The 26,257-nt window shown below is 39.5% G+C and overlaps 1 protein-coding gene across 2 annotated transcripts in view; it reads left to right on the forward strand.

The window, feature by feature from the left end:
* Window positions 1–381: 381 nt before the first annotated feature.
* TUBGCP5 (tubulin gamma complex component 5) overlaps window positions 382–26,257 on the forward strand; it is a 60,981-nt gene continuing 35,105 nt past the window's right edge. For both annotated transcript variants that reach the window (XM_059055008.2, XM_059055005.2), the window contains exons 1-3: window positions 382–569; window positions 2,741–2,794; window positions 2,916–3,024. In XM_059055008.2, the coding sequence (XP_058910991.1) occupies window positions 424–569; window positions 2,741–2,794; window positions 2,916–3,024 (309 nt within the window). In that variant the 5' untranslated portion in view covers window positions 382–423. The remainder of the gene's footprint in view (window positions 570–2,740; window positions 2,795–2,915; window positions 3,025–26,257) is intronic.

Genomic DNA, 26,257 nt, shown 5'->3' on the forward strand with positions numbered 1-26,257 from the left:
GGCCATATACTGTGGCCCTTGTAGGCAGAGAGGAACCGAAAGATCACTGGAGATCACCTCTAGGAGAAAATGAAGCTTAGAGAAGAATGGGCAACTAACGGATCACGATACCTGAAAGTGCAGATGCAAACCGAATGAGAAGTGGCTGCTCTCAAAACATTAGGAGTTAAACCATCAACCAAGGTTAGCCAGAGACTACTATTAATAAAACTACTAATAACGGCTACCTCTTTTAAGAAGTTCCTAAACTTAACCAGGTGAGACTGGAGAACACACGCCCAAACCACCAACAAAAATCAGAGCCAAAGCTCAACGCGACTGCAGCGCGAACTCTCGCGAGAGAGGCCGCATTCTCGCTCAACTAGGCGGTGGCTCGAACACTCGCGAGAGCGGGCGCCGAAAGAGTGCGGGAGCACCGGAGGTATGGCGTCTCCGGTGCCGTCTTGGAGCCGGCTGGACCCAAGGCAAGAACGCGACGTGCGCGAGCTCGTTCGCCTTGTGGCGGGGGTCCAGGACGAGGCAGACCCTAACTTCCAGCTCGCCTTGCACTTCGCTTGGTCCAACTTCAGGTGCGGGCGCGGCACCGGAGCCGGGGACGGGAAGGGGTCTGGCGAGGTGTGGGGCGCGTGGCGCGACCGTCAGAGTCCCAGCGCGCCTTGTCGCTCCAGCTGCTTGGTGATCTCGCGCTTTCTGGGTCCCCGACGGGGTGACACAGGCAAGCTCAAACAGTGGGTTGTGGGTTGCTGGGGGTCGTCCTCCAGTCTTAGAAGTGCGCCCCTAGGGAAGGGTTCTGTCTGTCCAGTTCCCTGCCCCTCCCACTGCGCTTAGCGCGGGCCACTGCCCATCAAACAATTTTTTGAATGGATGGGTGAGTAAAGTTTTATAGCAAAATAATGGCCATACCCAATTTAAAACTGTATTTTCACTGACTCTCCCTCCCTGCTTGGGCCACTCCGTATCTCTTTTACCCTGCTCTTTTTCTTTTTCCAAAACGCGTAGCATGACCCATTGGATAACTTACTTGTTACTGTTTGTGGTCTCCTCCCCCATCTTCATGCAGAATACAGCTTCCACCAGGGTAGGGATCTTCATCTGTTTTGTTCATTTATTATTCCAGCACCTAGAACGGTTCTTGGCATAGAGCACACCAGGCCACCTAATGCAACTTCTAATACAGTTTTTCATGTAATTAATTTTTAAAGATTTATTCAGTTTAGGTACTTAGGTGAAGTCAGAGCTCCCGTTTTTCTTTATGGAACATGTAAATTAGACGATACTGTTTTGATCATTACCTGTAATTAAATTATTATTTTTTAAAAATTATTATTAGAAGAATTTAGTCATTGTTAATATTCTACCTGTTTAATTTCAATAGAAATTTTCCTGAATAGTAAACAGTTTTTCAAAATCTGTAATCTTGATTGTCAACCTTAATGATTATAAAGTGCCTAGTTGGTTTATAATAAGAATAGATGAGTCTAACAGTCCCCCCAAGTTTCTGAAATAAAATACTCAGTTCTTAAATGTAACTTATAACTATCACAGTGCCTGAATAGGTGATATAAATAGAGAAATTTAAATGCTGTATCTCAAATAATTTTTTCTATTAATATTTCTAAATGACAGTAGGTAAGTGGACATCATTTTAGAATTGGGAGAGACATAAGCAGTTATTATCTACTTTTGCACCCTGAGAAACTAAATTATTATAAGTAAAGTGGTATTCCACTCAGCCATTTACTGGGTTAGAATTAGATGTTATTTAGTAGTATAATTTACTTCTTTTAAGTACAGATTGTGTGGCTTTGATACTAAAAGATGAAAAACAAGAGTTGAGTGAGCTATACTGTAATTTCATGATGCTTTAATCCATCAGAAAAATGAACAATTCATGTTTGTTTTTTAAAAAACTGTGACCACATTCTAGGCCTTAGAAATTCATAGGTAGGCGAAATAAAGCTTCTGTCCTTCAGTAAGACAGACAAAAATTAATTACATATGATGTAGAATAGGACTTCTTAACCTGAGGGCCTGAAGCTAGAATTAAGGTGTTACGGATTTGGACAAGAAAAAAATTACACTAATCTCCAACTAAAAAGTAGTATTTCCTTCAACTATGAATGAAAGCAACAAGCAGTTACTTATTGTATGACTGTGTCACCAGCAGAAATCACAGATTTCACTGCCATATTGAAGTTATTACAGATATTTTAAAATGTCATTTACTGTTACATAGTTATGAACCCACTGCTAGATTTTGTTATTTAATGCTGTAACAAAGATATGTGTTTCTTACTGTATCACAAACTTAAAAAAAAATATTTCACAACTGTATTTCAGTATGCTTGGCTTCTTTCGTATTTCATTTTATGATTAAAAGCATTATCCTGAGAAGGCGTCCCTAGGATTCACTGGGCTTCACTGGCATAAAAAGATTAGGAACCCCTGCTATAGAATGTGTTGTGCTGGACTTAGACACAGGGCATTATGAAAAGACAGAGGAGCCAGAGGACAGGGTTGGGTAGCTCAGGACAGCCTGTGTCCTGTGGAAAGAATGCTTGAGCAGTCTCTCAGATTCAGTGGTTGTTTGCATGAATGATAGAGGTGATACAGGGAGAGAGGTGCACTCACTGGATACATATAGCTGAGTATAGGGTGTCGGGGAGATGTGCAGGGCTGTGAGACTAAACTGCTTAGCTATATGACAAGATTGTTATAAGAATTACATTTTCTCTTTTAGATTTCATCGTTTCTTAGATGTCAACAGCCACAAAGTAGAAAAGACAATAGAAGGGTAAGTAAGTTTATATGTGTGTATATATATGTGCATGTTCAGATATATATGAATTTTCTTATAGACGTTTTTGTTAATATAGCTTTATAGTAATCAGTTGATTTTTTTTTTAACGTTTTAGGATTTATGAAAAATTCATCATTCATTCTGATCTCAGCAAAGCTGCTAGTTGGAAGAGATTAACTGAGGAATTTCTAAATGCATCACTTCCAAGCATAAAGGAAATCAAGGTATGCTATATTGTGAGATCTCTGTTGTATTTTACTGTTTCTAATCTGATTATTGTCAGCCTGTTTCTATTAACATTTAAACATTCATTCTGTTTTAGTATTGTCCACTGACTAGAACCAGAATCTCCTGGAAATTGACTTAAGTGTTGCCATCAAATCCAGTGTGTCTCAGGCTTGTGATGAAAGAAGAAGTATGTTCTTGTTTAATCATCTTAGCACCAACCTACTATGGAAATTGATATCAGAGATTGGCAGAAATAATAGCACTATCTGGCTATCCTTAAACTTTTAAATGACTTCTCTGCACTTGGCAATAATAATTAATCCATATATTGCTCACTAGATGCACAAAGAACTGTTCCTGGCTTATAGGTGGCTGCCTTCTCACATGGTGAGACCTCACATGGTAGAGAGAGAGAGAGCACTCTGGTCTTATCCCATTGGACCAGTGCTCCACCCTCATGACCTGATTACCTCCCAAAGGCCCCATCTCCAAATACCATCACAATAGGAGTTAGATTTTCAACATATAAATTTGAGGGGGACATAATTCAGTGCATAAGATATGGTGTATTACATTAAATGATTTTTGGTTGTTAATCTGATTTACTTGTGTGTGGACTGAGAAGTACATTGCTACTTAAGCTCTTTTCAAGACTGTCCTGGCTTATACTTTGTGTGGGCTCTCTCATCTCTGCACATGAACTCAGTCTCCATCGGCCAAAGATGTGGGTGGCTTGGGTCCACTCAAGTCTCTGCTGTGCACATCACAGCCTCTAGTCAACCCAAGACATGTGGAGAGCTTAGCAAGCCCCCTTTCATTGTCTTGCATCTAGGAGCTACCTGATAAACCCTCAACTGTTCTGCTGGTCCACTGCTTGCCCGATACTCAGGCCTGCAATTACTGGTTTCCCCACTCACTTGCCACTGCAATCACCACTAAGACAATGGCAGCAAAGCTGCTAGTGTTCACTTGCTGTCCAGCCCTGGTTGAAGTACCACTCTGATGGAGCTGGTGAGAGAAGGGAGATAGCTTTAGGCGTATGTGCCTCAAACTCACACTGTTCTTACCTGAGGTTATTTTCATGGATAAACACTGCATTTGTATGCCTGTGCTTGATCCAGAGCACTGAAATGGTTGTCTTTGGCAGTCTTGTCCAGACTAACAGTTACTTTTTGGGGAGAAGATTTGAAGGCCATCTTCCTCCATCATGCCAGAAGCGAATCTCTAACCCCACTTTACTTAGATTTACAAATAGATAGACATAGTTTCCATATGAGTTATTCAGGAAATGACACTTTACCTCCAGGCTTGAAACGATGTTTGGCAAAGGAGAATTTGGGGTTATTTGTTATTCTAGAAGAAATAAGCAAAGACTTTGGCATATCTGTAAAACCCCACTGGAACTAGGAATTCTGGCTCTTCGTAGCTTTGGATTTCAAAGGATGTGGAAGTGGAAAATTATTTCTAACTTTGAGATTCAAGGCCACCTCTGATATAATAAATGTACAGCACATGGAATTGCTCTTTCAATATATATGTACATGTATTTTTTGACTTTCCGTAGAGTAGCAGGGATTGTGCAGGTCTTTATAAGACGGACTATGAAGGGCCACGTGGCTAATTTAGAGATGGAGCTCTAACTCTTTACTTTCATCTCTTTGCAAACAGGTAGCATAAAAGAGCAAATTAACCCATGTTTTAAAGGTTAATTGAAGTATAATTGACCTACAACACTATGTTAGTTCCAGGTACACAACACAGTGGTTTGATATTTCTAGTTACCATATGTCACCATACAAAGTTATTACAGTATTATTCCTATGTTCCCAATAGTGTACATTTCTTCCCTGTGACTTATTTTGTAACTGGAAGTTTGTACCTCTTGATCTCCCTCACCTATGTCACTTATTCCCCATCCCTCTTCCCTCTGATGACCACCTGTTGTTCTCTGTATCGGTGACTCAGTTTCTGTTTCTGTTGTATGTTTGTTTTGGTTTTCATTTGTTTTGCTTTTTGATTCCACATATAAGTGAAATCATACAGTCTTTGTCTTTCTCTGTCTGACTTATTTCACTTAAGCATAGTATCCTCTGGATCCATCCCTGTTGTCAAAAAAGGCAAGATTTCATTCTTTTTAATGGCTGAGTAATAGTCTATTGTATGTATATACCACATCTTTTTTATCCATTCATCTATCAATGAACACTTAAATTTCTTCCATATCTTGGCTATTGTAAATAATGCTGCAGTGAACATAGGGGTGCATATATTCTTTCAGTTTAGTGTTTTTGTTCAGTGGAATTGCTGGATCTTATGGTAGTTTTTTTTTTTTTTCTTTTTTGGTTGTGCTGTGCAGCTTGCAGGATCTCAGTTCCCCAACCAGGGATTGAACCTGGGCCATGGCAGTGAAAGCCCAGAATCCTAACCACTAGGCCACCAGGGAACGCCCTATTTTTTATTTTTTGAGGAAGCTTCATGCTGTTTTCCATAGTGACTACACCAATTTACGTTCCCACCACCAGTATACAAGAATTCTTTTTTCCACATCCTCGCCAACACGTCTTATTTGTTTTCTTTTTCATAATAGCCAGTCTGACAAGTGTGAGGTGATACCTTGTGGTTTTAATTTGTATTTCCCTGATGATGACCGACATTGAGCGTGTTTTCCTGTGTCTGGCCGTTTGTATGTCTTCTTTGGAAAAATGTGTATTCAGATCCTCTGCCCATTTTTTAATCTGATTGGTTTTTAAAATATTGGCTGTATGAGTTCTTTGTGTATTTTGGATATAAACCCATTTCGGGTATATGGTTTGTAGATATCTTCTCCCATTCAGTAGGTGGCCTTTTCATTTTGTTGATATTATCCTTCATTGTATAAAAGCTTTTGATTTTGTGTAGTCCCATTTGTTTATTTTTGCTTTTGTTTCCCTTCCCTGAGGAAACATATCCAAAAAATATTGCTAAGACTGATGTCAAAGAGTGTACCACCTATTTTTTTTAGGGGTTTTATGGCTTCAGGTCTTATATTTAGGCTTTAATCCATTTTGAATTTATTTTTGTTCATGATGTAAGAAAGTTGTCCACTTTGATTCTTTTGCATGTAGCTGTCCAGTTTTCCCAACACCATTTATTGAAGAGACTGTCTTTCCCCATTGTATATTCTTGCTTACTTTGTCATAGAATAATAGCCCATATAAATGTGGGTTTATTTCTGGGCTGTCTGTTCTGTTCCATTGATCTATGTGTCTGTTTTTGTGCCAGTACCATACTGTTTTGATTACTATCACTTTGTAATATAGTTTGAAATCAGGGCGTGTGATACCTCAAGCTTTGTTTTTCTTTTTCAAGATTGTTTTGGCTATTTAGAGTCTGTTGTGTTGCTGTACAAATTTCAGAATTATTTGTGCTAGTTCTGTGAAAAGTGCCATTGGTATTTTGATAGGGATTACATTGAATCTGCAGATTGCTGGGTAGTGTGGTCATTTTAACAGTATTAATTCTTCCAGTACATGACCACTGTAGATCTTTGCATTTCTTTGTGTCATCTTCAATTTTGTTCACCAGTGTGTTATAGTTTTCCAAGTATAGGTCTTTTTTAACCTTCTTAGTTAGATTCATTCCTAAGTATTTTATTCTTTTTGATGCAATTGTAAATGGGATTGAGTTCCTAATTTTTCCTTCATTAGTTCATTGTTAGTGTATAGAAATGTAACAGATTTCTGTATATTAATTTTGTATCCTTCAACTCTAGTGATTTCATGAAATAGTTTTAACAGTGTTTTGGTGGCATCTTTAGGATTTTCTTATATATATTATCATGTCATCTGCAAACAGTGACAGTTTTACTTCTTCCTTTCCAATTTAGATTCCTTTTATTTCTTTTCCTTCTCTGATTGCTGTGGCTAGGACTACATTGTCTGAAAGTGACAAAAGTGGGCATCTTTTTCTTGCATCTGATGTTAGAGGAAATACTTTTGCCTTTTTTTTTAAACATTTTTAAAATTCAAACAAAGTCACAAAAATTATAATCATCCTCATCAGTTCACTCAGTCCCATGTAATTAATTTTTTTTCATCTTGATCTTTTGTTAGCACTTTTATGAATTCATCAGTTTTCCATTAGAGTTTTGACAATGCTTATTCATTCAGTTCAGCAGTATAGTCAGTTACCAGAAACCTGTACTTGTCAGTCTTTTCCATGAATTCCTTGAAGATGAAACCCTTTTATAGGAACATTTTTGCAAAAGCATCAGAGTACACCCAGGACTGTCTGTAAATGACAAAACACTTAAAAATGACTACGGTTAGGGCTTCCCTGGTGGCGCAGTGGTTGAGAGTCCGCCTGCCGATGCAGGGGACACGGGTTCGTGCCCCGGTCTGGGAAGATCCCACGTGCCGCGGAGCGGCTGGGCCCGTGAGCCATGGCTGCTGAGCCTGCGCGTCCGGAGCCTGTGCTCCGCAACGGGAGAGGCCACAACAGTGAGAGGCCCGCGTACCGCAAAAAAAAAAAAAAAAATGACTACGGTTAAAGATTTGATGAAAGTTCATAATAATGCAATTGACAAGGAAATTTAGTTATTTCTGAGATATACCTTTTAAAGTGATAACTAGAATTATGACTTATAACATACCAGAATATATAAGATTTTTAGGGATTTCTTGTAATGTCTGAAACATTTATATTAACATATTTCCATACAGATAACCCAAAGAAAGTTTAGTATTCATTTTTTTTTTGTTTGTTTGTTTTATTCAGCAGGTTCTTATTAGTCATCAATTTTATACACATCAGTGTATACATGTCAATCCTAATCACCCAATTCACACCACCATCCGCACCCCCCTGCAGTATTCCCTCCTTGGTGTCTGTACATTTGTTCTCTCCATCTGTGTCTCAACTTCTGCCCTGCAACCCGGCTCATCTGTACCATTTTTCTAGATTCCACATACATGCGTTAATATACGATATTTGTTTTTCTCTTTCTGACTTACTTCATTCTCTATGACAGTCTCTAGATCCATTGACACCTCAGCATGACTCAAATTCGTTCCTTTTATGGATGAGTAATATTCCATTTTATATATGTACCACAACTTCTTTATCCATTCGTCTGTCGATGGGCATTTAGGTTGCTTCCATGACCTGGGTATTGTAAATAGTGCTGCAATGAACATTGGGGTACATGTGTCTTTTTGAATTATGGTTTTCTTTGGGTATATGCCCAGTAGTGGGATTGCTGGATCATATGGTAATTCTATTTTTAGTTTTTTAAGGAACCTCCATTCTGTTCTCCATAGTGGCTGTATCAATTTACATTCCCATCAACAGTGCAAAGAGGGTTCCCTTTTCTCCACACCCTCTCCAGCATTTGTTGTTTGTAGATTTTCTGATGATGCCCATTCTAACTGGTGTGAGATGATACCTCATTGTAGTTTTGATTTGCATTTCTCTAATAATTAGTGATGTTGAGCAGCTTTTCATGTGCTTCTTGGCCATCTATATGTCTTTGGAGGAATGTCTATTTAGGTCTTCTGCCCATTTTTGGATTGGGTTGTTTGCTTCTTTAATATTGAGCTGTTTATATAGTTTGGAGATTAATCGTTTGTCCGTTGATTTGTTTGCAAATATTTTCTCCCATTCTGAGTGTTGTCTTTTCCTCTTGTTTATGGTTTCCTTTGCTGTGCAAAAGCTTTGAAGTTTCATTAGGTCCCATTTGTTTATTTTTGTTTTTATTTCCATTACTCTAGGAGGTGGATCAAAAAAGATCTTGCTGTGATTTATGTCAAAGAGTGTTCTTCCTATGTTTTCCTCTAAGAGTTTTATAGTGTCTGGTCTTACATTTAGGTCTCGAGTCCATTTTGAGTTTATTTTTGTGTATGGTGTTAGGGAGTGTTCTAATTTCATTCTTTTACAGGTAGCTGTCCAGTTTTCCCAGCACCACTTATTGAAGAGACTGTCTTTTCTCCATTGTACATCCTTGCCTCCTTTGTCATAGATTAGTTGACCATAGGTGCATGGGTTTATCTCTGGGCTTTCTATCTTGTTCCATTGATCTATGTTTCTGTTTTTGTGCCAGTACCATATTGTCTTGATTACTGTAGCTTTGTAGTGTAGTGTGAAGTCATGGAGTCTGATTCCTTCAGCTCCCTCAAGACCGCTTTTCCCTCAAGACCGCTTTGGCTATTCAGGATCTTTTGTGCCTCCATACAGATTTTAAGATTATTTGTTCTAGTTCCATACAAAATGCCATTGGTAATTTCATAGGAATTGCATTGAATCTGTAGATTGCTTTGGGTAGTATAGTCATTTTCACAGTATTGATTCTTCCAATCCAAGAACATGGTATATCTCTCCATCTGTTGGTATCATCTTTAATTTCTTTCATCAGAGTCTTATAGTTTTCTGCATACAGGTCTTTTGTCTCCTGAGGTAGGTTTATTCCTAGGTATTTTATTCTTTTTGTTGCAGTGGTAAATGGGAGTGTTTCCTTAATTTCTCTTTCAGATTTTTCATCATTAGTGTATAGGAATGCAAGAGATTTCTGTGCATTAATTTTGTATCCTGCAACTTTACCAAATTCATTGATTAGCTCTAGTAGTTTTCTGGTGGCATTTTTAAGATTCTCTATGTATAGTATCATGTCATCTGCAAACAGTGACAGTTTTCCTTCTTCTTTTCCAATTTATATTCTTTTATTTCTTTTTCTTCTCTGATTGCCGTGGCTAGGACTTCCAAAACTATGTTGAATAACAGTGGTGAGAGTGGACATCCTTGTCTTATTCCTGATCTTAGAGGAAATACTTTCAGTTTTTCACCACTGAGAATGATGTTTTCTGTGGGTTTGTTGTATATGGCCTTTATTATGTTGAGGTAGGTTCCCTCTATGCCCACTTTCTGGAGATTTTTTATCATAAAAGGGTGTGGAATTTTGTCAGAAGCTTTTTCTGCCTCTTTTGAGATGATCATATGGTTTTTCTTCTTCAATTTGTTAATATGATGTATCACATTAATTGATTTGTGTATATTGAAGAATCCTTGCATCCCTGGGATAAATCCCACCTGATCATGGTGTATGATCCTTTTAATGTGTTGTTGGATTCTGTTTGCTAGTATTTTGCTGAGGATTTTTGCATCTATATTCATCAGTGACATTGGTCTGTAATTTTCTTTTTTTGTAGGTAGTATCTTTGTCTGGTTTTGGTATCAGGGTGATGGTGGCCTCATAGAATGCGTTTGGGAGTGTTCCTTCCTCTGCAATTTTTTGGAAGAGTTTGAGAAGGATGGGTTTTAGGTCTTCTCTAAATGTTTGATAGAATTCACCTGTGAAGGCATCTGGTCCTGGACTTTTGTTTGTTGGAAGATTTTTTATCACAGTTTCAGTTTCATTACTTGTGATTGGTCTGTTCATATTTTCTATTTCTTCCTGGTTCAGTCTTGGAAGGTTATACCTTTCTAAGAATTTGTCCATTTCTTCCAGGTTGTCCATTTTATTGGCATAGAGTTGCTTGTAATAGTCTCTTAGGATGCTTTGTATTTCTGCTATGTCTCTTGTAACTTCTCTTTTCATTTCTAATTTTATTGATTTGAGTCCTCTCCCTCTCTTTCTTGATAAGTCTGGCTAGTGGTTTATCAATTTGGTTTATCTTCTCAAAGAACCAGCTTTTAGTTTTATTGATCTTTGCTATTTTCTTTGTTTCTGTTGCATTTATTTCTGCTCTGATCTTTATGATTTCTTTCCTTCTTCTAACTTTGGGTTTTGTTCTTCTTTCTCTAGTTCCTTTAGGTGTAAGTTTAGATTGTTTATTTGCGATTTTTCTTATTTCTTGAGGTAGGCTTGTATAGCTTTAAACTTCCCTCTTAGAACTGCTTTTGCTGCATCCCATAGGTTTTGGGTCGTCGTGTTTTCATTGTCATTTGTCTCTAGGTATTTTTTTATTTCCTCTTTGATATCTTCAGTGATCTCTTGGTTATTTAGTAACGTATTGTTTAGCCTACATGTGTTTCTGTTTTTTACGTTTTTTTCCCTGTAGTTGATTTGTAATCTCATAGTGTTGTGGTCAGAAAAGATGCTTGATATGATTTCAATTTTCTTAAATTTACTGAGGCTTGATTTGTGACCCAAGATGTGATCTGTCCTGGAGAATGTTCCATGCGTACTTGAGAAGAAAGTATAATCTGCTGTTTTTGGATGGAATGTCCTATAAATATTAATTAAATCTATCTGGTCTATTGTGTCATTTAAAGGTTCTGTTTTCTTATTTATTTTCATTTTTCATGTTCTGTCCATTGGTGTAAGTGAGGTGTTAAAGTCCCTCACTCTTATTGTGTTACTGTCAATTTCCTCTTCTGTAGCTGTTAGCAGTTGCCTTATGTATGTAGGTGCTCCTCTGTTGGGTGCATATATATTTATAATTGTTATATCTTCTTGGGTTGATCCCTTGATCATTATGTAGTGTCCTTCCTTGTCTCTTGTAATAATCTTTATTTTAAAGTCTGTTTTATCTGATGTGAGTACAGCTACTCCAGCTTTCTTTTTATTTCCTTTTGCATGGAACATCTTTTTCCATCCCCTCACTTTCAGTCTGTATGTGTCCCTAGGTCTGAAGTGGGTCTCTTGTAGACAGCATATATATGGGTCTTGTTTTTGTATTCATTCAGCGAGCCTGTGTGTTTTGGTTGGAGCAGTTAATCCATTCACGTTTAAGGTAATTATCGATATGTAGCTTCCTATTACCATTTTCTTAATTGTTTTGGGTTTGTTTTTGTAGGTCCTTTTCTTCTGTTGTGTTTCCCACTTAGAGAAGTTCCTTTAGCATTTGTTGTAGAGCTGGTTTGGTGCTGCTGAATTCTCTTAGCTTTTGCTTGTCTGTAAAGCTTTTGATTTCTCTATCGAATCTGAATGAGATCCTTGCCGGGTAGAGTAATCTTGGTTGTAGGTTCTTCCCTTTCATCACTTGAAGTATATCATGCCACTCCCTTCTGACTTGTAGAGTTTCTGCTGAAAAATCAGCTGTTAACCTTAAGGGAATTCCCTTGTATGTTACTTGTCATTTTTCCCTTGCTGCTTTCAATACTTTTTCTATGTCTTTAAATTTTGCCAATTAGATTACTATGTGTCTTGGCATGTTTCTCCTTGGGTTTATCCTGTATAGGACTTGCTACGCATCCTGGACTCGGGTGGCTGTTTCCTTTCCCATGTTAGGGAAGTTTTCGACTATAATCTCTTCAAATATTTTCTCTGGTCCTTTTCTCTCTCTCTTCTTCTACTGGGACCCCTATAATGCAAATGTTGTTGTGTTTAATGTTGTCCCAGAGGTCTCTTAGGCTGTCTTCATTTCTTTTCATTCTTTTTTTTTTTATTCTGTTCCACAGCAGTGAATTCCACCATTCTGTCTTCCAGGTCACTTATCCGTTCTTCTGCCTCAGTTGTTCTGCTATTGATTCCTTCTAGTGTAGTTTTCATTTCAGTTGTTGTATTGTTCATCTCTGTTTGTTTGTTCTTTAATTCTTCTAGGTCTTTGTTAAACATTTCTTGCATCTTCTCAATCTTTGCCTCCATTCGTTTTCCGAGGTCCTAGATCATCTTCACTATCATTATTCTGAATTCTTTTTCTGGAAGGTTGCCTATCTCCACTTCAGTTAGTTGTTTTTCTGGGTTTTTTTTCTTTCATCTGGTACATAGCCCTCTGCCTTTTCATCTTGTCTATCTTTCTGTGAATGTGGTTTTTGTTCCACAGGCTGCAGGATTGTAGTTCTTCTTGCTTCTGCTGTCTGCCCTCTAGAGGTTGAGGCTCTCTAAGAGGCTTGTGCAAGTTTCCTGATGGGAGGGACTGGTGGTGAGTAGAGCTGGCTATTGCTGTGGTGGGCAGAGCTCAGTAAAATTTTAATCTGCTTGACTGTTGATGGGTGGGGCTGGGTTCCGTCCCTGTTGATTGTTTGGCCTGAGGCAACCCAACACTGGAGCCTATGCTGGCTCTTTGGTGGGGCTAATGACAGACTCTGGGAGGGCTCACTCCAAGGAGTACTTCCCAGAACTTCTGCTGCCAGTGTCCTTGTCCCCACAGTGAGCCACAGCCACCCCCCCGCTTCTGCAGGAGATCCTCCAACACTAGCAGGTAGGTCTGGTTCAGTCTCCTATGGGGTCACTGCTCCTTCCCCCTGGGTCCCGATGCGCACACTACTTTGTGTGTGTTCTCCAAGAGTGGAGTCTTTGTTTCCCCCAGTCCTGTCGAAGTCCTGCAGTCAAATCCCGTGAGCCTTCAAAGTCTGATTCTCTAGGAATTCCTCCTCCTGTTGCCAGACCCCCAGGTTGGGAAGCCTGACATGGTGCTCCGAACCTTCACTCCAGTGGGTTGACTTCTGTGGTTTAAGTGTTCTCCAGTCTGTGAGTCACCCACCCAGCAGTTATGGGATTTGATTTGACTGTGATTGTGCCCCTCCTACCATCTCATTGTGGCTTCTCCTTTGTCTTTGGATGTTGGGTATCTTTTTTTGGTGAGTTCCAGTGTCTTCTTGTCGATGATTGTCCAGCAGCTAGTTGTGATTCTGCTGTTCTCGCAAGAGGGAGTGAGAGCATGTCCTTCTACTCCGCCATCTTGGTTCCTCCCCTGCTTTTGCCTTTGAGTATGATGTTAGCTGGGCATATCGTATATGGCCTTTATTATGTTGAGGTATGTTCCCTCTATACCCACTTTTTCAAGAGTTTTTATCATAAATGGATGTTGAAATTTGTCAAAAGCTTTTTCTGCATCTATTGAGATGGTCACGTAATTTTTATTCTTCAATTTATTAATGTGATGTATCACATTGATTTGCAGATGTTGAATCATCCTTGCATCCCTAGGATAAACCCCACTTGATCATGGTATGTGATCCTTTTAATGTATTGTTCAATTCAGTTTGCTAGTATTTTGCTGAGGACTTTTGCATCTGTGTTCATCAGTGATATTGGCCTGTAATTTTCTTTTTTTGGTGATGTCTTTGTCTGGTTTTGGTATCAGGGTGATGGTGGCCTCGTAGAATGAGGTCGGAAGTGTTCCTTCCTCTGCAATTTTTTGGAATAGTTTCAGAAGGATAGGTGTTAACTTTTCTCTAAATGTTTGGTACACTTCACCTGTGAAGCCATCTGGTCCTGGACTTTTGTTCCTTGGGACTTTTTTTGATTACTGATCCAATTTAATTACTGGAAATTGATCTGTTCATATTTTCTGTTTCTTCCTGATTCAGTCTTGGGAGATTGTACGTTCCCAGGAATTTGTCCATTTCTTCTAGGTTGTTCATTTTGTTAGGCATACAGTTGCTCATAGTAGTCTCTTCTGACCCTTTGTATTTCTATGGTGTCAGTTGTAACTTCTTATTCATTTTTGATTTTATTGATTTGGGCTTTCTCTCTCTTTTTTCTTTTTTTTGATGAGTCTGATAAACAAATTACCACATTTGTTTAGCTTTTCAAGGAACCAGCTCTTAGTTTCATTGATCTTTTCTATTATGTTTTTGTCTTTATTTCATTTACTTCTGCTGTGGAGCTTTATGATTTTTCCTTTTATTAACTTTGGGTTTTATTTATTCTTTTTCTAGTTCCTTTAGATGTGAGGTTATGTTGTTTATGTGAGATTTTTCTTTTTTCCTGAGTTAGGTTTGTATTACTATAAACATCCCTCTTAGAACTGCTTTTGCTGTGTCCAATAGATTTGGATCATTGTGTTTCCACTTTCATTTGTCTCCAAGTATTTTTTTTATTTCCTCTTTGATTTCATCAGTGACCCATTGGTTCTTTAGTGGCATGTTGTTTAGCCTTCACGTGGTTGTGGTTTTTGCAGTTTTTTTCTTGTAGTTGATTTCTAGTCTCTTAGAAGCGTGGTTGGAAAAGATATTTGATATGATTTTAGTCCTCTTAATTTTACTGAGACTTGTTTTGTGGCCTAGTATGTGATCTATCTTGGAGAATGTTCTATGTGCACTTGAAAAGAATGTGTATTCTGCTTTTTCGGATGGAATGTACTACATATATCTATTTAGTCCGTCTGATTTAATGTATCATTCAAGGCGAGTGTTTCCTGATTGATTGCTGTCTGGATGATCTGTCCATTTATGTAAGTGGGCTCTTAATGTTCCCTATAATTATGTTATTGTCAGTTTCTCCTCTATATTTGTTATTATTTGCTTTCTGTATTTAAGTGCTCCTATGTTGGGTGCATATATATTTACAGGTATTGTATATTCTTCTTGGGTTGATCCCTTGATCATTATGTAATGTCCTTTGTCTCCTTTTACAGTCTTCGTTTTAAAGTCTGTTTTTGTCTGATTTAAGTATTGCTACCCCAGCTTTCATTTCCATTTGCATGATAAACCTTTTTCCATTTCCTCACTTTCAGTCTGCCTGTGTCTTTGGATCTGAAGTGAGATTCTTAGGAGTGGCATATATATGGGTATTTTTGTATCCCTTCAGCCACTCTGTATCCTTAGATTGGAGCATTTAGTCCACTTACATTTAAAGTAATCATTGATAGGTATGTTCTCATTGCCATTTTGTTAATTATTTTGGGATTTTTAAATTTCTTTTTTGTTCTTTTCTTTTGTTCTCTTCTCTTGCGATTTGATGACTATGTTTAGTGTTATGTTTGGATTCCTTTCTCTTTTCGTGTGTGTGTATCTTTTATAGGTTTTTGGGTGTGATTACCATGAGGTTTGTATATAGCAAGCTAATATATACATGTGATTATTTTAAGTTGCTGATTTCTTAAGTTTGGACACATTTTCACAACCTTGCATTTTTCCTCTCCCCACAACATTTAATGTTTTTGACATCATATGTTATATCTTTTTGTTTTGTGTATCCCTTAATTTACTTATTGTGGATAATAGATCATTTTACTACTTTTATCTTTTAACCTTCCTGCTAGCTTTATAAGTGGTTGATCTACTACCTTTACTGTATATTTGCCTTTACCAATGAGGCTTTTACTTTTGTAATTTTCTTATTTCTAGTTGTGACCTTTTCTTTTCCAGTTAAAGAAGTCCCTTTAACAATTCTTGAAAAGCTGGTTTGGTGGTACTGAACTCTAAGCTTTTGCTTGTCTGTAAAACTTTTGCTCTCTCCTTCAAATCTGAATGACAGCCTTGCTGGGTAGAGTATTCTTGGTTGTAGGTTTTTTCCCTTCCATCACTTTAAATGTATCATGCCACTCCCTTCTGTCCTGCAAAGTTTCTGCAGAAAAGTCAGATGATAGCCTTATGGGAATTCCTTTGTAAGTAACTTGTTTTTCCCTTCCTGCCTTTAAGATTCTCTCTTTAAATTTTTTTTTAAATTTTATTTATTTTTGGCTGCATTGGGTCTTCATTGCTGCGCACCGGCTTTCTCTAGTTGTGGTGAGCGGGGGCTACTCTTCATTGTGGTGCTCGGGCTTCTCATTGCAGTGGCTTCTCTTGTTGTGGCGCACGGGCTTTAGGCACCTGGGCCTCAGTAGTTGTGGCTCACGGGCTCTAGAGCGCAGGCTCAATAGTTGTGGCCAACAGGCTTAGTTGCTCCGCGGCATGTGGGATCTTCCCAGACCAGGGATTGAACCCATTTCCCCTGCATTGGCAGGCAGTTTTTTAACCACTGCGCCACCAGGGAAGTCCATCTCTCTTTAACTTTAATTTTTACATTTTAATTGCAATGTGTCTTGGTGTGGATCTCTTTGGGTTGATCTTGTTTAGAACTCTCTGTGCTTTCCGGACCTGGATGTCTGTTTCCTTTCCCAGGTTAAAGAATTTTTCAGCTATTATCCTTTCAAATAAGTCCTCTGCCCCTTTCTCCTTCTTCTGGGGCCCCTATAATGTGAATATTAGTACTCTTGATATTGTCCCAGAAGTCTCTTAAACAGTCCTTATTTTTGAATTTTTTTGTTCAGTTTGCATTATTTCCACTACTGTCAGTTCACTGATCCATTCCTCTGTATCATCTAATCTACTGTGAATTCCTTCTAGTATATTTTTTATTTCAGTTATTGTATTCTTCACCTATGTTTGGTTTTTCTTTATATTTTTTAACTTTTTATTTTGCTTCTCATTGTGTTCATTCTTCTCCCAATTTTGTTGAGCATCTTTACGGTCATTGCCTTGGAAACTTTACCAGGTAGATTACTTATCTCCACGTTGCTTCTTTCTTCTGGCCTTTTATTGTGTTCTATCATTTGGAACATGTTTCTCTGTCACCTCATTTTGCCTAATTCTCTGTTTTCACTTCTGTTCATTAGGTGGAATGCTTACGTTTTCCAAACTTGAACAAGTGGCCTTATATAAGAGATGCCCTATGGGGCCCAGCAGAGCACTCCCCGCTGGTCACCAGAGCTATTTGTTCTATGGGTGCCCCCTCTGTGGGCTGCATGGACCCTTCTGTTGTGGTGGGCTGACTACTGTTGGCTCAGTGGTACACAGGATGGTCCTCAGCACCGTTGGCTGCCAGACTCAGCCTCAGTTAGGTCTGCCCAGATGCTGGTGGGTAATGCCAGGTACTGGCACAGCTGGCTGCAGGACCCAAGAGGTCCTGGGGCTTGTGCTGGCCCACTGGTGGGTGGGGTTGGGTCGTGGGCACACTGATAGACAAGGCTGGGTCTCCACATGGCTGGCAGCTGACCTGGGGGCCCTGGGATTGTTAGAGACTGGCTGGTGGGCAGGTAAGCCCCCTGTGCTAATAGGCTAGAGGAGGACTCCAAAATGGTGCTTGCCCACACTAATGTCCTTGTGGTAGAATAAGCTCCCCACGATGGCTGCCAGCAGCATCTGTGTCCCCAGGATGAGACCCAGTTACCTCCTTCCTCTCTGGGAGGTTCTCCAAGATCAGCAGGTGGGTTTGACCCAGGCTCCTTTCACATTAGTGCTTCTGCCCTGGGTCCCAGAGCATGTGAGATTTTGTGTGTGCCATTTAAGAGTGGAGTCTGTATTTCCCACAGTCTTCTGTGTCACCTGAATATAAGCCCTACTAGCCTTCAAAGCCAAACATTCTGGGAGCTTGTCTTCCCAATGCAGGACCCCCAGGCTGGGGAGCTCAATAGGGGCTCAAACCCCACACTCCTTGGGAAGAATTTTTGCAGTTATAACTGTACTCCTATTTGTGGGTCACTGACCTGGGAGTATGGGTCTTGACTATACCATGTCTCCACTCCTCTTAACCATCTCACTGTGGTTCCTTCTTCATTTCTTTAGCTGCAGAAGATCTGTTCTGCTAGTCTGCAGAGCATTCTCACTGATAGTTGCTCTGTAAATAGTTGTAATTTTGGTGTGCCCGTAGGAGGAGGTGAACGCAGGTCTTCCCAATCTGCCATCTTGGACAGTCTCCTGTATCATCTAAATGTTAAGTTCCAGGGCCCTAACTTTTAGGAGCAGTCTTCGTTTTTCTTTAATGCTATTAGTGACTTCAGTTAAAACATGATATTAGCTGATTGATAGGTTATGTTTTAACCATTAATACTAACTTTTAGTTCAGTGATTACCTCAATTAATGAGTTTTCTAGGTGTCAAGCTCCCTTATAGATGTTAGCAAAAAAATGAACAAGGGGGGACTTCCCTGGTGGCACAGTGGTTAAGAATCTGCCTGCCAGTGCAGGAGACATGCGTTCGATCCCTGGTCTGGGAAGGTCCCACATGCTGCGGAGCAACTAGGTCCATGCGCCACGACTCCTGAACCCACGCGCCTAGAGCCCGTACTCCACAACAAGAGAAGCCACTGCAATGCGAAGCCCGTGCACCGCAATGAAGACCCAACACAGCCCCCTCCCCAAAAAAAGAACAACGAGGGGAAGGGGAATGGCCTCATCCAGGTCCTCTTCCCAGGACCATGTGCTGCTTTTGTGCATCACCATGCAGCTACAGGGCAGTAGTTCTGGTCCTTGGCAAAGTAGGGAGTTCTGCAGGGGCACTGTGTGTGCTCTTGCTTTTACTATACATAGTTCTCTCCTCTTTCACTGGTAACATTCACCTGTTTCACGTGTACAAAGTCCTTCCAAAATAAACAGTCTGATGTTAGCAGTTATTACTAAATAATAGATTTATATATTGGGAGTTATTTTCTTCAAGTATTTACATTTTAGACTACTCTTCTCTTTGGAATGAAAATGAGTTTTTTGTTGTTAAAGGAATTTTAACACATTTCTAAGCAGAGAATTTGTGATATATTGCCTTATCATTCCCAGGAAAGTTTACCAAGTGTCTACTGTGTCCCTCTCATCACTGGGTGGTAGGAATACGGAATAAACAAGACATGATCATCACTACCCAAGTAGTTGGGAATAGCTATTTAATTATAATTATGGTAAACACTATGAAGCTGTACATAAAGTACTATAGAACATTTAATAGGGAGAGGTAACCTGAGACTTACCTTCCTTGATTTTAATTCACCTCCTCTCTCCTTTCCTTGCATAGTTTATGACTATTTGCATATTTGGAGTATTTTTAATTTTTGGCAGCTTCTTTTTTTCTTTTTTTTTTTTAACATCTTTATTGGAGTATAATTGTTTTACAATAGTGTGTTAGTTTTTCCTTTACAACAAAGTGAATCAGTTATACATATACATATGTTCCCATATCTCTTCCCTCTTGCATCACCCTCTCTCCCACCCTCCCTATCCCACCCCTCTAGGTGGTCACAAAGTACAGAGGTGATCTCCCTGTGCTATGCAGCAGCTTCCCACTAGCTATCTAATTTACATTTGATAGTGTGTATATGTCCCTGCCACTCTCTCACTTCGTCTCAGCCCACCCTTCCCCCTCCCCATATCCTCAAGTCCATGCTCGAGTAAGTCTGTGTTTTATTCCCGTCCTGCCACTAATCTCTTCATGACATTTTTTTCCCTTAGAGTCCATATATATGTGTTAGCATACGGTATTTGTTTTTCTCCTTCTGACTTACTTCACTCTGTATGACAGACTCCAGGTCCATCCACCTCATTATAAATAACTCAGTTTCATTTCTTTTTATGGCTGAGTAATATTCCATTGTATATATGTGCCACATCTTCTTTATCCATTCATCTGTTGATGGACACTTAGGTTGCTTCCATGTCCTGGCTATTGTAAATAGAGCTGCAATGAACATTTTGGTACATGAGTCTTTCTGAATTATGGTTTTCTCAGGGTATATGCCCAGTAGTGGGATTGCTGGGTCGTATGGTAGTTCTATTTGTAGTTTTTTAAGGAACCTCCATACTGTTCTCCATAGCGGCTGTATCAATTTGCATTCCCACCAGCAGTGCAAGAGGGTTCCCTTTTCTCCACACCCTCTCCAGCATTTATTGTTTCTAGAGTTTTTGATGATGGCCAATCTGACCGGTGTGAGATGATATCTCATTGTAGTTTTGATTTGCATTTCTCTAATGATTAATGAGGTTGAGCATTCTTTCATGTGTTTGTTAGCAATCTGTATATCTTCTTTGGAGAAATGTCTATTTAGTTCTTCTGCCCATTTTTGGATTAGGTTGTTTGTTTTTTTGTTATTGAGCTGCATGAGTTGCTTATAAATTTTGGAAATTAATCCTTTGTCAGTTGCTTCATTTGCAAATATTTTCTCCCATTCTGAGGGTTGTCTTTTGGTCTTGTTTATGGTATCCTTTGCTGTGCAAAAGCTTTTAAGTTTCATTAGGTCCCATTTGTTTATTTGTGTTTTTATTTCCATTTCTCTAGGAGATGGGTCAAAAAGGATCTTGCTGTGATTTATGTCGTATAGTGTTCTGCCTATGTTTTCCTCTAAGAGTTTGATAGTGTCTGGCCTTACATTTAGGTCTTTAACCCATTTTGAGTTTATTTTTGTGTGTGGTGTTAGGGAGTGTTCTAATTTCATACTTTTCCATGTAGCTGTCCAGTTTTCCCAGCACCACTTATTGAAGAGGCTGTCTTTTCTCCACTGTATATCCTTCCCTCCTTTATCAAAGATAAGGTGACCATATGTGTGTGGGTTTATCTCTGGGCTCTCTATCCTGTTCCATTGATCTATATTTCTGTTTTTGTGCCAGTACCATATTGTCTTGATTACTGTAGCCTTGTAGTAGAGTCTGAAGTCAGGGAGCCTAATTCCTCCAGCTCCATTTCTCGTTCTCAAGATTGCTTTGGCTATTCGGGGTCTTTTGTGTTTCCATACAAATTGTGAAATTTTTTGTTCTAGTTCTGTAAAAAATGCCAGTGGTAATTTGATAGGGATTGCATTGAATCGGTAGATTGCTTTGGGTAGTATAGTCATTTTCACAATGTTGATTCTTCCAATCCAAGAACATGGTATATTTCTCCACCTATTTGTATCATCTTTAATTTCTTTCATAAGTGTCTTATAGTTTTCTGCATACAAGTCTTTTGTCTCCTTAGGTAGGTTTATTCCTAGATATTTTATTCTTTTTGTTGCAATGGTAAATGGGAGTGTTTTCTTAATTTCACTCTCAGATTTTTCATCATTAGTGTATAAGAATGCCAGAGATTTCTGTGCATTAATTTTGTATCCTGCAGCTTTACCAAATTCATTGATTAGCTCTAGTAGTTTTCTGGCAGCATCCTTAGGATTCTCTATGTATAGTATCATGTCATCTGCAAACAGTGACAGCTTTACTTCTTCTTTTCCTATTTGGATTCCTTTTATTTCTTTTTCTTCTCTGATTGCTGTGGCTAGAACTTCCAAAACTATGTTGAATAAGAGTGGTGAGAGTGGGCAACCTTGTCTTGTTCCTGATCTTAGTGGAAATGGTTGCAGTTTTTCACCATTGAGAACGATGCTAGCTGTGGGTTTGTCATATATGGCCTTTATTATGTTGAGGAAAGTTCCCTGTATGCCTACTTTCTGCAAGGTTTTTATCATAAATGAGTGTTGAATTTTGTCAAAAGCTTTCTCTGCATCTATTGAGATGATCATATGGTTTTTCTCCTTCAGTTTGTTGATATGGTGTATCACGTTGATTGATTTGCGTATATTGAAGAATCCTTGCATTCCTGGGATAAACCCCACTTGATCATGGTGTATGATCCTTTTAATGTGCTGTTGGATTCTGTTTGCTAATATTTTGTTGAGGATTTTTGCATCTATGTTCATCAGTGATATTGGCCTGTAGTTTTCTTTCTTTGTGACGTCTTTGTCTGGTTTTGGTATCAGGGTGATGTTGGCCTCATAGAATGAGTTTGGGAGTGTTCCTCCCTCTGCTATCTGTTGGAAGAGTTTGAGAAGGATAGGTGTTAGCTCTTCTCTAAATGTTTGATAGAATTCGCCTGTGAAGCCATCTGGTCCTGGGCTTTTGTTTGCTGGAAGATTTTTAATCACAGTTTCAATTTCAGTGCTTGTGATTGGTCTGTTCAAATTTTCTATTTCTTCCTGGTTCAGTCTCAGCAGGTTGTGCATTTCTAAGAATTTGTCCATTTCTTCCAGGTTGTCCATTTTATTGGCATACAGTTGCTTGTAGTAATCTCTAATAATCTTTTGTATTTCTGCAGTGTCAGTTGTTACATCTCCTTTTTCATTTCTAATTCTATTGATTTGAGTCTTCTCCCTTTTATTCTTGATGAGTCTGGCTAATGGTTTATCAATTTTATTTATCTTCTCAAAGAACCAGCTTTTAGTTTTATTGATCTTTGCTATTGTTTCCTTCACTTCTTTTTCATTTATTTCTGATCTGATCTTTATGATTTCTTTCCTTCTGCTAAATTTGGGGTTTTTTTGTTCTTCTTTCTCTAATTGCTTTAAGTGCAAAGTTAGGTTGTTTATTCGAGATGTTTCCTGTTTCTTAAGGTATGATTGTATTGCTATAAACTTGCCTCTTAGAACTGCTTTTGCTGTATCCCATAGGTTTTGGGTCGTTGTGTCTCCATTGTCATTTGTTTCTAAGTATTTCTTGATTTCCTCTTTGATTTCTTCAGTGATCACTTCGTTATTAAGTAGTGTATTGTTTAGCCTCCATGTGTTTGTATTTTTTACAGATCTTTTCCTATAATTGATATCTAGTCTCATAGCGTTGTGGTCGGAAAATATACTTGATACGATTTCAATTTTCTTAAATTTGCCAAGGCTAGATTTGTGACCCAATATATGATCAATCCTGGAGAATGTTCCATGAGCACTTGAGAAAAATGTGTATTCTGTTGTTTTTGGATGGAATGTCCTATAAATATCAATTAAGTCCATCTCGTGTAATGTATCATTTAAAGCTTGTGTTTCCTTATTTATTTTCATTTTGGATGATCTGTCCATTGGTGAAAGTGGGGTGTTAAAGTCCCCCATTATAATTGTGTTACTGTCGATTTCCCCTTTTAAGGCTGTTAGTATTTGCCTTATGTATTGAGGTGCTCCTATGTTGGGTGCATAAATATTTACAATTGTTATATCTTCTTCATGGATCGATCCCTTGATCATTATGTAGTGTCCTTCTTTGTCTCTTGTAATAGTCTTTATTTTAAAGTCAATTTTGTCTGATATGAGAATTGCTACTCCAGCTTTCTTCTGATTTCCATTTGCATGGAATATCTTTTTCCATCCCCTTACTTTCAGTCTGTATGTGTCCCTAGGTCTGAAGTGGGTCTCTTGTAGACAGCATATATATGGGTCTTGTTTTTGTATCCATTCAGCCAGTCTGTGTCTTTTGGTGGGAGCATTTAATCCATTTACATTTAAGGTAATTATCGATATGTATGTTCCTATTACCATTTACTTCATTGTTTCGGGTTGTTCTTGTAGGTCTTTTCCTTCTCTTATGTTTCTTGCCTAGAGAAGTTCCTTTAGGATTTGTTGTAGAGCTGGTTTGGTGGTGCTGAAGTCTCTCAGCTTTTGCTTGTCTGTAAAGGTTTTAATTTCTCCATCAAATCTGAATGAGATCCTTGCTGGATAGAGTAATCTTGGTTGTAGGTTTTTTTCCTTCATCACTTTAAATATGTCCTGCCACTCCCTTCTGGCTTGTAGAGTTTCTGCTGAAAGATCAGATGTTAATCTTATGGGGATTCCCTTGTGTGTTATTTGTTGTTTTTCCCTTGCTGCTTTTAATATGTTTTCTTTGTATTTAATTTTTGACAGTTTGATTATTATGTGTCTTGGCGTGTTTCTCTTTGGGTTTATCCTGTATGGAACTCTCTGTGCTTCCTGGACTTGATTGATTATTTCCTTTCCTATATTAGGGAAGTTTTCAACTATAATCTCTTCAAATATTTTCTCAGTCCCTTTCTTTTTCTCTTCTTCTTCTGGGACCCCTATAATTCGAATGTTGGTGCGTTTAATGTTGTCCCAGAGGTCTCTGAGACTGTCCTCAGTTCTTTTCATTCTTTTTTCTTTCTTCTGCTCTGCAGTAGTTATTTCCACTATTTTATCTTCCAGGTCACTTATCCGTCCTTCTGCCTCAGTTATTCTGCTATTGATCCCATCTAGAGTATTTTTAATTTCATTTATTGTGTTGCTCATCGTTTCTTGCTTCCTCTTTATTTCTTCTAGGTCCCTGTTAACTGTTTCTTGCAAATTGTCTATTCTATTTACAAGATTTTGCATCATTTTCACCATCATTATTCTAAATTCTCTTTCAGGTAGATTGGCTATTACCTCTTCATCTGTTAGGTCTGGTGTGTTTTTATCTTGCTCCTTCATCTGTTGTGTGTTTTTCTGTCTTCTCATTTCGCTTATCTTACTGTGTTTGGGGTCTCCTTTTTGCACGCCGCAGGTTCGTAGTTCCTGTTGTTTTTGGTGGCTGTCCCCAGTGGCTAAGGTTGGTTCAGTGGGTTGAGTAGATTCCCTGGTTGGGGGGACTAGTGCCTCTGTTCTGGTGGATGAGGCTGGATCTTGTCTTTCTGATGGGCAGGTCCTCGTCTGGTGGTGTGTTTGGGGATGTTGGTTACCTTATTATGATTTTAGGCAGCCTCTCTGCTAATGGATGGGGCTGTAGACCTGTCTTGCTCTTTGTTGGGGATAGGGTGTCCAGCACTGTTCTTTGCTGGTCCTTGAGTGAAGCTGGGTCTTGGTGTTGAGATGGAGATCTCTGGGAGATTTTCGCCGTCTGATATTACGTGGAGCTGGGAGGTCTCTTGTGGACTAGTGTCTTGAGGTTGGTTCTCCCACCTCAGGGACACCGCCCTGGTGCCTGGCTGGGGCGCCAAGAACCTTTAATCCACACGGCTCAAAATAAAAGGTAGAATAAATAGAAAGGAAAGAAAAGGAAGGAAGGAGGGAGGGAGGGAAGGAAGGAAGAAAGGAAGGAAGGAAGGTGCAGAGGAAGAAAGGGAGGAAGGGAGGAAAGAAGGGGGGAAGGAAGGGAGAAAGGAGGGAAGGAGGGAAGAAAGGAAGGAAGAAAGGAAGAAAGAAAGGGAGAAGACAGAGTAGTATAAAGTATAGTTATTAAAATAAAAAATAATTATTAAGAAGAAAAATTTCCTTTAAAAAAAATAAAAAACAGAAAAATGGGTCGGTCTAACCCTAGGACAAATGGTGAAAGCAAAGCTATACAGACAAAATCTCACACAGCAGCACACACATACACACTCACAAAAAGAAAAAAAAAAAAGGAAAATAATAGTATATCTTGCTCCCAAAGTCCACCTCCTCAACTTGGGATGATTCGTTGTCTATTCAGGTTTTCAACAGCTGCAGGGCACTTAAAGTTGATTGTGGAGCTTTAGTTCGCCACTTCTGAGGCTGCTGGGAGAGACCTCCCCCTCTCCTCTGTTCGCACAGCTCCTGGGGTTCAGCTTTGGACTTGGTCCCGTTTCTGCGTGTAGGTTGTCCGAGTGCGACTGCCCTTCGCTCAGACAGGACGATGTTAAAGGAGCAGTTGATTCGGGGGCTCCAGCTCACTCAGGCTGGGGGGAGGGAGTGGCACGGGGGCGGGGTGAGTCCGCGGCGGCAGAGGCCGGCGTGACGCTGCACAGGCCCAAGGCGCGCCGTGTGTTCTCCCAGGGAAGCTGTCCCTGGATCCCGGGACCCCGGCAGTGGCGGGCCGCGCGGGCCGCACGGGCTCCCGGGAGGGCCGGTGTGGAGAGTGACCTGCGCTCACACACAGGCCTCTTGGTGGTGGCAGCAGCAACCTTAGCGTCCGACACCCGTCTCTACTGTCCGTGCCGACAGACGCGGCTCGCGCCCGTTTCTGGAGTTCCTCTACACGGTGCTCTTAATCCCCTCACCTCACACCCGAGGAAGCAAAGAGGCAAGAAAAAGTCTCTTGTCTCTTCGGCAGCTCCGCGCCCGCCCCTGGGGCTCCTTCAAGCGGCGCACTTAATCCCCTCTCCTCGCGCCCAGGCAGCAAAGAG

Source organism: Kogia breviceps, chromosome 2 (genome assembly GCF_026419965.1).
Source record: "Kogia breviceps isolate mKogBre1 chromosome 2, mKogBre1 haplotype 1, whole genome shotgun sequence".
In the NCBI taxonomy this organism is placed as follows: domain Eukaryota; kingdom Metazoa; phylum Chordata; class Mammalia; order Artiodactyla; family Physeteridae; genus Kogia; species Kogia breviceps.